The following is an 18,126-nucleotide window of genomic DNA, read 5'->3' on the forward strand; positions in this document are numbered from 1 at the left end:
AAATGTGAAAAATGGTTTGCCTGAATTGACTTTTGCAACTATTTTTTAGAAACATGAAGAGTTGCTTGAGTGTTACCTTGGACAAATCACAAAAATGGTTGAAATAGTGAAAGCTATAACAGTGTTTTAGTGTATGCACATAGAGTAAGATATATATATATATATATATACATATTTTGAAAGTAAGTTGCATGATTTGACATGTTTATTTATGTAGGTTATTACCAAATTATTAATGTTCAAACTAATTACATAACTAAAAAAAACAAGGCTCCCTGCACAATGGTGCAGCAGTATGTCTGTATGTTCACACTGCTAAAACCAGGTTTTGATAGCCATGGTGGGCAGTGCACAGATAGCCCATTATGTAATTTTGTGTTTAATTAAAAAAAAGAAAGTTCAAATGAAATACTTTGTTTTTATGTGTCAAACACATTTTAAAACTTACTTCAAAGATTTTTGTTTTTCAAAGTTTTTCATTATTTTGTAACTTTAGTGAACTTTACACCTATTTAAGTTTTATGAATTAATTCATGAAATTAATTTTATTAGTCTGCTTAGATTCATGTGAATGACTGATTTTCTATTTGAACATGATTCACTTAGATATTGGAACTTTTGACAATAAGAAGTTCCATATGAAAAGTCAAAGCTAGTATGCAAGTAAAATTTATCTATAACAAATAGCTCCCTCTAGTGTAATGACTAGTTTTGCCAAATTATGATTAAACTCTTTCCTACAAAAAAATAGTTTCAGGAATTATGATTTTTTTTACTTTTAGTGAAAAGTCAGTTTCACGTGTTTTTCCTAAATAACTTTATCATTAATTGGTAAAACTTTATAGTTTTTTATCTTTAAACAAATTGCTATCTTTTTGCTTTACTTTTCTTCAGTAAAGAGTATAATTAAATGTAAAGTGTGGAAATATGCCATTTACTTCTGGTGTTGTTACTGGTCCTGAATTATTTTCCTAACTTTTTTTATATGCTCTTGAAATAATTAATAGTGAGTATGTGTAGCATGTTGTTCAAAATTTATATTACACACTTTTTTTATCTTTTGTACTGTTAGACTTTAGCATTTGGTGAGATGAATCATGAATGGATAGGAAATGAATGGCTTCCAAGTCTTGGCTTACCACAGTACAGATCTACATTCATGGAGTGTTTAGTTGATGCCCGGATGCTTGACCACTTAACTAAGAAAGATTTGCGAGTTCATCTAAAAATGGTGGATAGTTTCCATAGGTGAGTAAGTTTGACAAAAAAAAAACCAAAAAAAAAAAAACTATGAAATTTATTTGTATATGTAACGTTTAGAGAAATGAGCAGTTTCTTTGAAAGCTGATGTAAATTTAGAAGATACAAAACATAATTATACATGAGAGTTACAATAATAGCAGTGGGAAATGTAACTTTTACCCTTTGAAAAACGTTCAATAAATACAGTATATAACAAAAGTGCATGAAAGTATGGTAATAAATGAATAATTTCAACTTTTCAATATGTAGAAGAATTAATTGTTTATAGGTTGTGTATAATATTGACAATTTTGATTTAAAAAATGAAGTAATTACTATCTTTAAACTGGGTATTTCAGTTAGAAACGGACTCAGTAAGGTTAAAAGTAAAAACAAGTAGATAAGCTATATTTCATATTGATATATTAATAATTAGTATTTCATTTTGTTTAACTAATTTTGCAGTGAACAATGAGCAAGTGAATGCTGTTAATGTGCAAGTGATATCAAACATTTGAAAAAAGTTTCATAATTCTGTAGTTAAATATATTTTACACATCATGTGTATATCCTCTGATGATCAATAAACATGTTAAATCCTGCACTTTATTTTAAGTATGATAGTACCAAATTAATTATCAGTAAACTTAAAGTTTCAGTAAAAATATGGCTGTGGTTAAGTACTTTTGATGTAAACCGAATGGTTGATTATTTTAAGTAACATTGTTAAGTATGATTTTGTTTTTCAACCAAAATTTCAACAAGGAAGTAAGCGTGATATTGGGGTTTCAAGAAAGTTCACATATTGCATAGGGTAGCTGTAAATGTGTTCTTAGAATATATCTAAAATGATCAAATGGAGTAGAAGCCATTTACAACTATGGTTTATAGTTTTATTGTATGGTTTATACCTGTTTGTGTGTATGTGATGAGGTTTTAGTAAGTTACTTTCAGAATTTAAATTACTCTCTTATTATACTACATCAATAACTATAGCATAAAAAATTTAACATGTTTAACAGTTTGGAAACTTTAAGTTCTTAAGGCAATATTTTTTGAAAATCATGAATTTCACCTTGTATGAGAACTATGACATTTTCTTTCTTAATGTTTTTTCTTTAATTTATTTACCACTGCTTCATGAAGTATGAAATTATTGTTAATTACTCATTATAATGTTATCTTTGCTCAGGCAAAGCGTAATTTACATAGCCTTCAATCTTATTCAGTTGCAGAGCAATAAAATAGAAAATCAGGCCTCTCTTGCTGTGCCCATCTGTCTCATTCTTTCTCTCAGAAATTGCAAATATTTCCCTCTTGCATTCAATACTAAATTATGTATAACCAATAGAAACTCAGGGTTTTACTCTATGTATAATGTTACGTTGTCTTTTGTATAGAGAATATTCAGTTTTATTCACGTGGGAAACGTATTGATGAACTTAGCTGAATTTTTATCAGATCTTGTTGCATGGATGAAAAGCCTGAAAAATTGGGATATAGTTATGATATGTTGTGCCTTTGAGTATTGTTCAGTTAAATATAATTTATATAGTGCAGTAATACCATTATTATATTTTTTAAAAAAAAGTAAATACTTTATTTCATATGTCTTCTTTATTTATTATTATAAAAATAACTAAAATATAAGAAACTTTAGGTTAGTTACATTAAATCATATAAAATGACTAGTAATAATATAATGAAAACATTTTTACATGTTTCACTTTCAAGTAGCATCTGCATAATATAATATCATGGCGCAATGTGAACTGCATGTTTATCAAGTGGTTTAAAACTTGTAATGGCATGAATAGTGAGTAGTTAGACAAGGTTCATAGAGTGATAAAACATTAAGATTTGAGAATAAACAGATGTTTCAGGGTCAGAGCTACTAAAAATAAATAAATGTAGTTTTATATTAGTTTGAAATCATTCTATTGGTAATTATGAGGTTGGGTCAGATTGACCAATCTTGTACAGAGTTATGGTAGAGAAGATAGATAAAATATAAAGTTTTATTGAAAAGAAAAATTTGAAATTTGTTTAGGAGGAAATCACTTTGCTTTTGTATTAGTAAAGAAAAACTATATATTTAGAAACAAATCTTTCAATTGTACATGTGTGCCATTTTTCCGCTGAAACGTGGATTTCCCCGGTTTTCAAACGGCCAACGATCACCTACGAGATTCGTGTAAATTCAAGGAGAAAATATGAGCGATTTGGGGGCCGGGTAGGTGGTTTTTGAGGAGAAATCGTATTTTTTCAATGTTTATTGCAGAAAAAAAAAATCTGACCGCCATCTTGGAGGCAGTCTCGTTTCGTCTCGTTGCAGGTCTCATGGTCTGGTATCGTGTGCATACCAGACGATAAAATATTCTCTATGCTCCAAAGAAACAACAGCGATTGAAATGTTTAAAAGGAAAGATGTTAATTTTGATCTTGTAGACAAGAGAATGTGTAAGGACATTAGATCAGCAGCTTCAAAGTCTACCTCAAAGCTGAGGGAGAATCAGAAGAAAAGGGCAGAAAGGCTTGAGGCCTATGGTTCTGTGAAATCTGGCCCAGCCACCTTGGCTAAAGAAAAAGTCCAGAAAGCCACAGAGGCACACAGAGCTGCCCATTCAGAGAAGGAGAGAAAAAAAGCTCGGAAGAGAGCACTGGAAACCCTTGTCTCGAAAAAGAGGAAAGTAGCCAAGATTGATTAAAGGAAATTAAGTGATTTGAAATTTGACTGTAATTTATGCAGCAGAGCAGAAGTTGATATCAGTGACTGAAAAACATTTTATTATTATCTGCAGCATACAGTGCCAGTGGTTTATTTTAAAGCATATCATTCATTTTATTTTGAAGCAATGTCAAAGCTTTCCTTGATTTGCTGTTTCAGTTTGTATTGTGAAAGAATGAAAAATATACTGATATTGAGGTACCAGTAATTTACTGACAAGATTGTATAGATGAACAAGTTTTACTGTAGGTAGTCATGTAGAGTAATTTTAAGTAATTTGAAATTTTAATGGAATACATGCAGCAGAGCAGTAGTTGTTGATGTCAGTGACTGTACAAAATTTTATTTCTGAGGCATATCACTGATATCAGCAGTTTAATATTGAACCATATCAGTAGTTGAATGTTTAAGCAATGTCATAGCTTTCCTTCATATGCTGTTTTAGTTTGTATTGTCAATTTGTGAAAGAATGGAAAATTCACTGACATTAAGGTACCAGTAGTATAATGACAAGATTGCATGGATGAACAATTTGAACTGTAGGTAGTCATGATTAGTCAAAAGAGTAATTTTATGTGATTTGAAAATTGTATGGAATATATGCAGCAGAGAAGTAGTTATTGGCAATGACTGTAAAACATTTAATTGGCAGCATACCATTAGTTGATGATGATGATGTTATTGATGACAAAAAAGGATAATAATGAAATGATTTGTATTTGAAATATTTACTGAGTTATTTTGGCTTTATTAACTCATATTACTAATATATTTTGATTTAGAAAAAAATTAAACTGAATAAATAGCAAATAAACAATCTTAAATTTCATTTATTTACTTTTTATTTTATTTGTTAATTTTAGATATTTTGATATATTTTCTAAAAAATGAATGCAAATTAAAAGAATAAATCAATCTGCTAAAAACTGTAAATGAAAGTTATAGTTATAAATGACCCCAGACCCCCTAGTCAGGCGCGGCTGAGCCGCGCTGTGGCGCCTCTGGCGCCAGGCTATATACCTTTTCCTCTTTTTTTCATAAATGTCATTGGCATGCCTGGTTGTAATACTTCATTGAAGAAATTATTTTCCATGTACAAAATACTTTTAGTACTTACCAAATATTTGGTAGATACTTAGGCTGTAATAAAGGTTATAGTATGGAACTGCAATGTGTACAAAATGGATCAGTTAAATTGAGTGACCTCATGCAGAAGAGTTAAGCACATGGTCTGGGAAATCATTGAAATTGTTGTATTTAGTTGCTTTATTTCTTTGTTCTTTATAATAGATAATGTTTACACTCTTCAATAGAATATTGCACTAACATATATAACAGTCTGGGTTAAAAGGATTAATGACCATAATATCTTTTACTGACAGACTTAACATTGTATAAATGTTACAGACAACCAAGAGAGAGCAAAGGTTACAGGGTGACAATGTTAACGGTACAAAGAAACTGAGTTTCTCTGTTGAATTCAGGTGTTATTCTGTTCTGCTTTGAAGTTCTTTAAGTCTTTACTTGAAGATTATCATATTTAATTTGAAAGAAGGAATGCTGTAGATGTAATCACAGTCTAGTAAAAGTAATTGTTGTTTCATGTATGCAAATGCATACACCGCTTTCTTTTTCATTTATTGTATAACAAAGGTTTTTGTATTCATTTTGTCAAACTTGTTCAGTTCCAATATTTGGCTCACATACAACAGGAAAACTCAATAAAGTAACTGGATTCATATTACTGTCTTTATTTACTGAGCAAATCTGCTATTTTTACTGACTTAGTATCTAACACTTACTCGGAAAACCAGTTTCTGTCTGAAAATATCAAACAGCAATCATGGACTAAAAAATAGTAATGTAATCACAGAATAAGCCATCTCCAACCTTTAGTTTTGTAATATTGTTACCTTTACACTTCTGAGACCCTGTTTTTTCTTTCACCAGGACAAGCTTACAGTATGGTATTAACTGTTTAAAAAGATTAAATTATGATAAGCAGCTTCTTGCTGAAAGAAGGAGAAACAGTGAACATGAAATAAAAGGTAAGAATATAAGCTTAGTATTTATCTGTTGATGCAGTATCTTTTTAAATTATGCTTTACATAATGTTTCTGAATTTCAAATATTTTCTGTATGAGGTTTTTATCACTTTCGTAAAGACATAAAATATAAAACTATTTTCCTTCATGTTAAGTACATATAAATTTTGTTATTTTCAAAGAATAGATCAAATACCAGGAGATGTTTATGTTTTTTTAAATAAAAATCTACAAAACTTCATAACAGGTATAGCTTTAATGAAGTGTTACAATTTGACAGTAAAAACTTGCCAAAGTTGGTAATAATAGCATTTAAAAAAGCATGTGTAACAAGTGTGGTGTTGATCTAATGTCTTATAAAAGCACAATAAATCACACACAGAAAATTCTATCCTTAAATTTACCATAACATTTCAATAAAATAGTCATATTCGAGTTGACAACTTAAGAGCAGTTTTTGAACTATTCACAGAAATATGCACACTGAGATCTATATTGAAGTGGGTATATAAACTGTTTTATAACAAGTTAGTTAGAAGCAAATATAACAAGATTTTAACTTATTCTCACACATTTTAGACAGTGATTTTTTTCCCTTCATCTTTAATGGGGTAGATAATGTCCTTCCACACATATATATTACTGTAGAAAAAGAATCCTATGTGCTGCTATCATTAAATATTAAGTATTGTAGGGTCAGAAATATCCACATATCCTGGAAGCAGAGGAAGATCTTCCTACGTTTCCTAATCAAGGCTTTACAGCTTTGAAATTAATTTCTATCCATAAGAATAATAAAACATATGAGCCACCTAGTGTACTATCAGACCTGTTCTTATTAATAGACATAATTGTTCTGATTGTTTCTTTGTTTTTATTTTATGCCTTTACGAATTATGTTATTTTGCAATTTTATGTGTAATTTTGGAATTGTTTCATCAATATTTTTTCCAACCAATAATTTTCCAGAAATAATTCACTGCTCTGCCTCAATCTTACAAAATTTTGAAATATATTTAAAAAGTGTGTGATTGTCTAGAGTGAACTGATATTTTAAGAAAAAAATGTGGTTCTATTTCATCCCTAATGACTCAAAAAATAAAGTTTATAGTGAGCAGAAGTCTATACGTTAGCTAGTGTTCATTAGCTATTGTGTCTCACACCATTTTATAGGTCACTAGAATCCAATGCTATTCAAGTTTTCATTTTCTCTTTGATTACAGTTTGTTATCTATCATCTAGGGAAAATACTGGTACATCCTGTGCTTCTCTCTGTTGTTCTTGAAGACACAGCCTGTTTTGTAGTTTCTGTGAAGACAAATGTACGAGAGATCTCTGTAGTGTATTTTCTCGGATCATATTTCCTTCCTCTTGAATAATGATTCCATTATATACTTCCACATGTTTAATCAGGTCTCTCTGTCTGTTTCCTTCTTCTTGTAAGGTAAACAACAATTCACATGGTAAATATTTTAATTTCAAACACAAGAGGAAGGAGATGATAGTATAATTTGACTTGTTTGTCACATAGAAAATTGTTGAAGAACAACAGGTCTTCCTGTAATACTCTTTCAAACTTGATCCCCCCAATGTTGGCTGATATTCTGTTAATACAGTTACTTTAGCCTACATCCTATTTTACCATTGTCCATGGTGAACCAGTAGGCCCACATAACCCAGGAATAGGGCTCTAGAATCTTTCACAAGTATCTCATTTGTTTCAACATTATTGCTTCTCTGAAGACTTGAACCTGAACCCAATGTACTAAGTGGGAGTTCTACAAACATGTGGATAATAATTCATTACTTGTTTCTTCTCTCACCTCAGTGAGTTTAAGATTGTTTGGATAAAGGTAAATTGGAAGTATTCTTCCACTCTTTGTTTATCTTGATCCTTAACTCAGTGCTACTCTTATCTTACAAGCTTCCACTGGAGTGGGCTGCTGCAGATGATTTCCATCATCTTCATGCAAGACCATTTGCATACATTTTGTCACCAGGTAATTTACATTCAGTCCTGAAGCTTCATGTCTGTAATGCTATAATTCATGTAGTTGTAGAAACTACATTCATGACTCCTGTTCTCACTCCAGTCTCTTTGACTTTGGACAATATAAAAGATAAGAAGTAGAGTCAGTGTGAAGTTTGTATTGCCTGGGCATAGTGCTTTGTTAGCATTATACTAAAGTTGATATTGAACCATCACTTCCTAGGCATCATTACAAACTAGCCAATAAAACATGCAAACTGAAATTGCTAACTAAGGTGGTTTTAGCATTCAAGTAAGATTTAGGTAAATTTTTTATAAATTTGTTGTGATAAAAACAAACTACGATATGGTTTAACTGTTCATCTGTTCTTGCATATATTTTTTATTAATTATAATTTAATGTGGATTAGCTCTCTTATTTAAGTATCATTCAAGTTATGTATGCAGTAATTTTTTTTTATTTTGAATTATTCCTTCACAGATGTGTTGGTGTGGTCTAATGACAGGATCATCAAATGGTTGAATTCTGTGGGATTAAAAGAATATTCCCAAAATTTATTAGAATCAGGAGTTCATGGAGCTCTTATCGCACTAGATGATAATTTTGACTATAACTCAATGGCTTTAGCTCTTCAAATTCCAACTCCTAACACTCAGGTAAACCTTACATAAATAGTTCTGTTGAAATTAAATATTTTCTTTGAAACTCCTACAGTATATCATACAAGATAAGTAAAAAATGTTTGTAGTTAACAATGAACTGACTAAAGCTCTAGCTAACTTCAAATTTCCATATTTACAGCTAGTTTTTGTCTCTGTAGTTTGTACTTTTTTTTTAAATAAGCCAATTTATTTTCAGAGGCTAAATTTGGACTTTGCTTCAATTCTTCTGTGCTGCTTAAAATTTCCCTAAGAAATCAGATGATTAATTATTATAGATTTATTTATTTGCTAGTGAAAAATTTCAATAAAGCTTTGATATAAGTATAATGTAGTAATTTTTCATGCAAGAAAATTCTACTTGAAATGATAAAGAAAATAATTATATATACATGTATTTCTACTCTCATCAAATGTGGATATTTTCTAGGTCATTTCTCCTTGTATATAACGTTTTTCAAAGCCTGTTCTCTTTTCACTTTTCACATGTGGGTTGCTATTGTTCTGATACTATCGCTCAGGAGTTGTTCTGAGCAAGTGAAATTGTCTCATGATTAAATAAAAGTCACATTTCTGTTAAAGGCCCAGCTTTGTTTGAGAGACTTAATTTAGAGGTTTAATCCAAAGAACCTAACGATGACCGGAAAAGGTCAAAACGTTGTTCGCTCTTCTATGTAAAATATATTTTCAACCCAAACGAGCCGTTTTTACATGTATACATCTATTAAAGAAAAGTTATGCTTGTTTAGTAAGTATTGATACTGAAAAAGGTTTAATATTATTTTGTAATTACAAAGACTCTGAGAAGGTACAATACATTTCTTCAATTACACTATGTAACGAAAGTTTTACTTTTTCTTCTTCTTGGGCAGAAAATGTTATTTTCCAATTGCTTATGCCTGAAGTAAATGAAAAAGACCTACTTTTCTCTTCAAACATTGCTTTTGTGACCTGGGTAATGAAATTTTCAGATTTACCCATTTTCCAGGTAGATTTAGTGCTGAGTGGCTGATAGAGAATTTTCAAGAACTTACAAGAATTTTCTAGAATGTTGTAGAACTTATGAGAAAGTTCTAAAACTTTCCATAGTAATATATATATACAGGGGCTCACCACACACCACTTCACTTTAGTTCTAGCTGCCTAAATGAACACATAGACCTATCTGATTTTGAGAGATGGCATCAAGAAGCTGCAAGCATTCTCCAGATGCATTCTACTATGTATGTGGCCAATTTATTAAGACAAGAGCGAAAAAGTACTCTGTGACAACATCTGTTAAAATGTGTGAAGCCTACAAGACATATTTCAGCATGCCTGTCAGGGATCAAGACAAACCCTGGGCACCTCGTTTTACCTGCGAGCACTACAAAAAAACACTAGAAGGTAAGATGGACAATTCTTTCTTGTTTGAATAGTAAGATTTTATATTATACAAATTTTAGACCTTTTAAAATTTAAGTATCTTTTTTGTAAATTTCCAATACTACAGAAAAAATATCACATGTAAAATATTTTGCACGAACCTCTTACACATTAGTTGTAGATGAAATAAATTTATTTTTCATAATAATTTTATTTTGCTCTTTTGCAGGATGGTACAGAGGGGAAAAGAGCCATGAAGTGTGCTATTCCAAGAATTTGGCATCAACTCGTTAACCACTCAAGCAATTGCTACTTCTGCATGGTGGACTCTTCCAAGTGTCGGGATGGCAAGAATGCATCTGCTGTCATATATCCAGACCTTCCATCATCCATTTCCACACTATCCTGAGCTCCCTGTACCCACTCTACCAGAGAGAAAGCAGCCATCCTCAGAAGAGAGCAGCAAATCAGAAGAGAAGGTAGATGTTGAAGATCCAGATTACAATGTCAGAGGTGCAGCTGGCTAGAGAAACCAATACTAACCAAATTAAAGAGACCTCAATGAATTGATCAGAGATCTTGGTCTAACCAATTCAAATGCTGAGCTTTTAACATCTGGGCTCAAGGAGTGGGATTTGTTAGATGAAAGTGTGCAAGTTGCAAGTCAGAAGAAGCGTCACTGGTATTTTTCAAGCTTCTTCACCTGTCAAGTTGAGCTCTGCTTCTGCCACAATATATCCAGTCTGTGCGAAGCAATTCGAATTGCCTGTAACCCGAATGAATGGCACCTCCTCATTGATAGCTCATCCAGAAGCCTCAAACCTGTGCTGCTCCATAACAGGAATAAGTATTCATCTCTTATTCGGTGCACCTCAAAGAGGAATACAACAGTGTCAAGATCTTGCTAGAAGCCTTGAAGTATGATGGCTGGGAAGTTATCGGAGACTTCAAAATGGAGGCATTCCTAATGGATCTCCAAGGAGGCTTTATCAAGTCTCCCTGTTATCTTTGCCTTTGGGACAGCAGGGACACTGCAGCACACTACAACAGGTAGCACTGGTCACAATGGACCGAATTCTCCGTGGGGGGGAATGCATAATGTCAAGTGTAAGCTACTAGTGGGCCTCCAGTAGGTGTTGTTCCCACCATTGCACATAAAATTGGGTCTTATGAAACAATTTATCACAGCTCTTGATAAGGAGTCTGCAGCCTTCAAGTACTTTCAAGACGACTTCTTTAACCTATTTGAGGCAAAGGTCAAACCTGCTGTCTTTGTTGGACCACAAATAAAGATCCTGGAGTGCACATAATTCCTGCAAATCTGAAAAAACTACTAACTTCTAAACATTTTTGTATAACTTTAGTATTAATACATGTAAATCTTGATTCATGTATTGTTTTATTCTGACCTTATGTAAATAAATGAAAATGTACAAATTTGCCCGTTTTTACATAGAAAATAGGTTAATTTCTACATTTCATTATCCATGTCACAAAAGCAAAGTTTGAAGGGAATAATGGCCATTTTCTGTACTTTTATAATGTAAGCAATTAAGAAATAACACATACTATCCAGGAACAAAATTTGTGTTACATAGTGTTGTATTTGCAGTTACAGACATGCAAGTGTTTGTAAACGTAACTCTTTGTTTCCTAAAGGCTAAACAGTTGTTGAAAAGGGAATATTCCAACCTTCTTCTTCAAGGAACAGATAGAAAGCCAGATGAGGTAAGTAGAAAGTTTAAGCACTAACAACCAAGATAAAAAGTGAGGTTATGCAGGTGCAACAGTGTTTCCTATTTTATGGCATTTACTCACTTAGTTTATTCAACTATATCAGAATTTGCTGTGGTAAGGATTTTACCAATCTACAATAACACTTAAAACACAAGTTTTGTATAGTAAACAATTCTTTGATTGTGTATATATATATTAATGAGCACTGGAGTGTATTGGATTTATTTCTGTTTTATTTTAAGCCATTGTTTATGAGCAGCTTAGTAGATTATAGATGTATGCTTGACTGCTTTTCCTTATTTTTCACAGGCTAGAAGATTTCTCCATGGTAGATAGCTAGACCTGCAGTTCCCAACTTCTTACTCTTTGTAAGAGCACCACCTTGTCCCTTGTTGCTTGGTCTGTGCTGCTTTTATTCATGTTTGTTTTAGCTTATTCATGCATGGCTTGCTGTTATTTGTTTTTTTATTAATTACACACACACATGCGCATTTGGTGTTACGTTCCTCGGGAAAACTTTTAACCAAATTATAATTTTTGTCTTCCATTGTACAGGCTCCTCGACATTCGTCTCATTCAGGGGCTGTCCCCCACAATGTACAGGGTGATCGCTTGGTTTGATAACTATATGTACATGCCAATATTTGCAAGAAGGCTAATCAGTGGAGGTAGTTTAAAGAAGATTCCACCACGGTACTGACTGCCGCAGCAACTGGTGACTATGGGAATACCACGAGTGCCATGTGTATAATAGTCAGAAACATCCATTTCAATGGAATATAGAAAATGTAATAACAAAACTAGTATCAATATACTTGTATATTTATGTGTTTATGTTGATCGAGTCAGAAGGAGACATGCCAAAGAAAAAACAATCTGATAGGTCTGCATCTACTAAATAACAAAGAAATAGCTCTGAATACTAATAGACATATCTAGCAAAGGAAGACCTTTTTCAACTTCATCTTTGTTTTTGTGAATGAGTCCTTTAAGCATGCATATACAGCCCATTGCCTCAGTTCTCAGTTAGAATGCTGAAAGAAGAGCAGATTCACTGTCATCATAGGTCCATCCTTATACAGTGTGTTTCTAGTAATCAGCAATTCACTTGGTTTGTGTTTGATACATTTTTTCTATGCGAGTCTTAATTTTGACCATTGACAGAGATGAATGCTCAGTTCACCATCAAACAGAGCATGATTCTGTCATATTAAGTTGAAGTACATAAAACTTACAAGTACTTTGTACTCCCAGTCAGCTAAGCCTAAATAAGATTAATCCCAGTTAAGTAGATTATTGTACATGCTCACCAAATTAAATACACCTTCTGTTCTCTCTGTTTCAATACTAGTCTTGGTAAAACTTTGGAAAATTACCACTGGATAGTAGTTGTATTGGTGTATTAATCGAGATTCTTTAAGATTCAGTTATCCAAGATAACAAATTGCTAAGTCATACCATATTTTTATTTCTTAAAAATAGGAGAGAGAAAAAAAAAGTTTTGTCATAAGTGTAGGTACACTTTATATTTTACTTTGTTTTTCTTGTGTGGTACTGTATTCTCAGTTTTATACAAGCATGGCAATTTGTGGAAATTTTAACTTGAATATTTCCCGCACTTGTGGATGTGTAGGAATATGAACATGCACACACACACACACACACGAGAAAAACCATTATTTCAAAATTAGATCAAGGTTTTATATAATTTTCATGCTATATTATTCATTAAACTATTTGATACATGTGGGTGATTGTTGGCAATGTTATATTTATTAGTATAAAAATATTGATTTTTAAGACACAAAAAAAACCTTCTATTATGATTTTTAAAAAATTTTATAGGTAGTAAATATCTTCATATTTCAATACAGTTACTTGTCATAATAGAAACATCATAATGAACAATTGGAAACTTGCATTTAGGGTATCAGCAATGCTTTTTTGCAAATTGGAAAATTTAACTGTGTTTTGTGTAGTCATAATTATTCGTGTTTTTTTCTCTCTCTTTTTTTCCCCCAAACATATATTTTTCACTGTTCTTATAGCCATATTTCATAAAGTTAAATATCAGCAGCAAAATAATAGAGCTTCAGATATGCTAATGTGTCATTTGTAGCATTGTATTTTGATATATTTTTGTCATAATTAGTTTTAAACAAATCTGAAATTTTATATGTTTGAAGGAAAATGAAGTTCAAAGCATTTATTTTGATAATGCTTCTCATTCTCTGAACTAAAGGTATCAAACATTTTTATCTTTAATTCTGTATTAGAGTGCAAAAGCAATCTCAAAATGCTGTGGTAGCAGCATTATTTTATTTGCATGATTGGACATATAGTTACTAGTACATGATGTTTGCAGTACTTAAAGCAGAAAACATTCACCTGATGATTAAGTTTTTTGCATCAGCTTACTCATATAAGGTAAAAATAACAGTCAGCAGTTGGGTAAACAATTCTTCACAAATTATTGTGTAAAAACTTTGAAAAAAACAAAAATGTCTAAATTCTCTTTCATCATGGTTTCTTATTTATCATTTACCGTACGACTTCACAGTTGCCTTATTTAAAAGTAATTTTTAGTTGAAAAGCTGCATTAATTTTAAAACTTTCTCTTTTTAAATTTCTTATGTCAATACCTCTGTTAGAAATAAATTTATAAATTAGTCACAGAACATCTTTGTAACAACAATAAAACACTTGACAAATGAGAAGCTTTCTGTCATTGTAAAACATTTCAGCTTTGAAAACTCCTTGGACACAGTACAGTTGAGTTGCCATAGAAACAGTGATAAATCATTACAGGGCTGTTAGTGATAAATTTTTATGGTATCATCATACCATTTTCTTCTAAATCCACATTGTAGTATTATTACAACTACCGTTTCATTACAGCTATATTCTTGTTATTATTTCTAATACCACAATAGATTGGTTCTGGTAATCATTATTTCCTCACTATAACCCGTGTATTTTGTATCTTCACATCTTTATTAGTAAGTTTTTAAGATCATTATTGTATCTTTACAGAGGTGTTGCACTATATAATAGTGCTTTCAGTTTCATTGTTGGTTCTTCATAGTGATCATAATATTTTTGTACCAACACAGTGGTGTTTTGAAATAACTGTTGCATCATTATGTTGGTTTTCTTTCCCAAGGAATTACAGTTGTATATTTAAACTAATGGTCTGGGAGGGAGAGTTGAGTAATCTCAGTGGTTTTATATAAACCGTGTGATGATGCTTGTGGAAGCTTTCTTGCATCACCCAAGATTGATGACATTTTGACCCGTCAGTTTGATCATTGAGAATTCACTGTGTATGCATAAAAATCTTTTGTTTTTTAGTTTCATTTGTAACTGTTGATGTTATATTCTTAATTTGTAGTTTCACTGTGTGTACTTTGTGACTCGTATCATAGAAGAACCAGTTAAGTAAAACATTAGAAGAAAATCAATAATATGTCCACCTAGTATCTGTATAGATGTAGGTTTCCATTTCTTTCATACTACTCTTGAAGCTTAGTATGTATTCTCAATAACTTGTCCTCAAAGAGGGCAAGTTAAGCTCATTTAAGAAGTTTCACTGCCACTGTAACATCCATACCAGGCCTACTATGCTGTCTTCATGTATGTATGTTTCTTGTAACATCGTACCAGACCTACTAAATTGTTTATATGTATGTTGTTTTTTTAACCCCTGCTTCTTGAACACGTTTTTAATTTTCTGTTTTTTTTTGTTTCAGTTCAAATAAAAATACTATACAAAACACATTTTAAGTAAAGAAAATCAAGAATTTTCAGAACAAATAATATTTTCTTTTTATTTTACAAAACTGATGCAATAGTGAATATATTTACTAACTTCAGTCTGTGTTTTTTTTTCATCTTATACATATGTTTATATCTTACAATATACTTGAAAAAAATCTCTTGATAGCATTAGCATTTGAAAAAGATTTGAAGTTAATTATAAGTTTAGACATTTTATCTTCTGTTAAGGACATACTACCATACTAATATGGCCAAGCACTTCTCTAATGGAGTGCAAAGGGAATCTTTAAATACACATCAAATCATATGTTACAATGATTAGCTGCTCCAGATGTTAATTAGTAGCAATTTTGTTGTCCAATAATTTAAAGATTTAGTGGTGGGAATGCTGTTAGTTACACAGGATATTTACAAAAGTGCTTGAGTGTCATGAAATGAAAAACAACAGAATGAGAACCAGGATAATTTTTTTTCTTTGGTTCATATCACTACTAAAATCAGTTCATCATTAAGAGAGACAGGTAACATGGTTTGAGTCCTCCAAGCTCTTCAACATTCTTAAATATGTAACTCGTATTTTATAATGTGCATTGTGTTTGAACTGTGTAACAAAACTCGTGTAACTCTCTAACCAGAAGTTAATGCAACATAGTTCGATCTTGTATCAAAACCATTTTAGTAATTTCCAGACAATAGCTGATGAAATAGGATCTTATAGCAAGAATATAACTGTGCTTTCTTACTAAATGATGTGGTATTTGCCAGAAGTTAACCAGTTCTCAAAAAAACTGTATTGAGATACTGTGATGTTAGAGCATATTAAACAAGCAAAGCAGTTTTTGTGTTCTTTCTCAGGTTGCTATTCTTAGTTATTTAATTATAAAAAATATTCTTTAACAAATACCCTGCCTAGTTCTAATTTTATTGAACCATATCTAGAAAGCTGAAAACTAGACTGAAATGATATAATCATGTTTTCCATTTGTTGTAGAAATCAATAGAGACTTTTCATTAGTACTGTGTATACAGTTATTTAACTATATATATATTTTCTTTTGGTTTTTTTACCTTTAGTAAACATAACTAAAATAATTATTATATATTGTTCTGTAGTGTGTTTTTTGAGGAAAAAAATGGAATCATTGAATTATCTCAAGTACAATGATTTGTATAATATTAAAATGTTGTGAGGGCCTAGAATTTCCAGTGAAATATATCCTACACGTGCGTATATATATGAAGTTTCTAAGCCTAATGCAGCAAATGGATGTAAACCTGTTATACTGTTCAGCACAGGGCAAGGTCTATAAGTATTAGATGTGTTGTATTGGTACTTGTCACTATTTGACTGACTTTCTAGAAACTTCTGAATTGCATTAGTCAGTTAAAATAACTGTTGCCTTAGATGAAAATTACTAAAGTAAACATTGAATTTTGTTTTTGTATTGAAATAATTTTAAAGCTTTTGTAGATCACTTTTAATTGCTCGAGTAATATTGTGTTGAAAGTAAGTTACGTGTATCCTAATAGTGTATGGTACCCATATTACGTTCAACTGTTAAGGTATTTAGTGTTCTTTAGTTCAGGAGACAAAGTTATATGAATGTCTATCTGTCAAACTACACGAAGCTGAAAATGTCTGTACCAACATACATATTAGGCAGGTAAGTACTGGTCATTAAATAAGGATTATTCATTAATTACGTTACTCTATTTTACATAAAAATTAACAACCCATGTTTTAGGCTTTGGTTACATTTTCTATTATCCATTCAGCTAAATATTAGTCTTTACCTTAGAAGAAATACTTTGGTCAAACATTCTGCTTAGTTGTTTTTTAAAGAATGCTTTTGGTTATGCCTTCTACCAATCTTTCACTTACACATTATTGTTAGTTTTTGACATGTAAATTCATTTAGAGATAAGTAAAAATGTAAAATATATCTGTTTATGACAAAAAGAAGCTGTTCTATTAGTTTTGTGGTTAAAATGAAATTGAAGAACTCTGAGTAATGTATTTAAACACCTTATAGTGTTTCTTGAATGAACGTTTACTGGCAAGATTAACTGTCGGTCAGCTCTCTGTATTCATTGTTCTCATGAGTATGTTGTACAAACACGTGGGTATTATTGCCATAACTGTGTTGTATTATGACATGTATATCTAGTGAAAGAAAGGGTTAATACAATCACTGAGGATAAAAAAAGTCTGGTATTATATTTGTTTCTCCTTTAGATGTACTCATGTTATTGTTTGTTTTTTTATATACTATAAATGGAGAAAGACAGTGTTGTGTGATGTCATATAACACGTATTTCCAACTTAAACACCCCTGTTTATCTAAACAATAAATGATGTCTGAAGTCATATAACACCTATTACCAACAAAACAAACTTGTTCATCTCAATAGTAACTGTTTTTGATGTCATTTAGTATATATTACCACCTAAACAACTGTTTCTGTTCATGAAATGTTTATATAACTTTATAAAATATTAATAATACATGTATCTATTTCATCTGCCTATCCTTCCACGTTTCTATATTTATATGCTAAGCTTATTACAGTAAGTGTAATGG

General features: G+C 31.3%; 1 protein-coding gene and 1 long non-coding RNA gene across 11 annotated transcripts in view; both read left to right on the forward strand.

The window, feature by feature from the left end:
• Positions 1-17,832, forward strand: part of Liprin-alpha (PTPRF interacting protein alpha) — a 303,577-nt gene extending 285,745 nt beyond the window's left edge. For 8 of the 10 annotated variants that reach the window (XM_076512546.1, XM_076512549.1, XM_076512552.1 and 5 more), the window contains 5 exons: positions 1,073-1,248; positions 5,921-6,018; positions 8,487-8,662; positions 11,690-11,758; positions 12,323-17,832. In XM_076512546.1, the coding sequence (XP_076368661.1) occupies positions 1,073-1,248; positions 5,921-6,018; positions 8,487-8,662; positions 11,690-11,758; positions 12,323-12,388 (585 nt within the window). In that variant the 3' untranslated portion in view covers positions 12,389-17,832. Of the gene's footprint in view, positions 1-1,072; positions 1,249-5,920; positions 6,019-8,486; positions 8,663-11,689; positions 11,759-12,076; positions 12,167-12,322 lie in introns of all 10 variants that reach the window. The other 2 variants (XR_013030960.1, XM_076512547.1) reach the window with 2 other exon arrangements.
• On the forward strand, positions 9,011-11,673 carry LOC143256009 (uncharacterized). The gene is made up of 2 exons (XR_013030961.1): positions 9,011-10,051; positions 10,260-11,673. It is a non-coding gene; the product is annotated as an uncharacterized LOC143256009 (long non-coding RNA).
• Positions 17,833-18,126: the final 294 nt, after the last annotated feature.

Source organism: Tachypleus tridentatus, chromosome 7 (genome assembly GCF_004210375.1).
Source record: "Tachypleus tridentatus isolate NWPU-2018 chromosome 7, ASM421037v1, whole genome shotgun sequence".
Classification (NCBI taxonomy): Eukaryota; Metazoa; Arthropoda; class Merostomata; order Xiphosura; family Limulidae; genus Tachypleus; species Tachypleus tridentatus.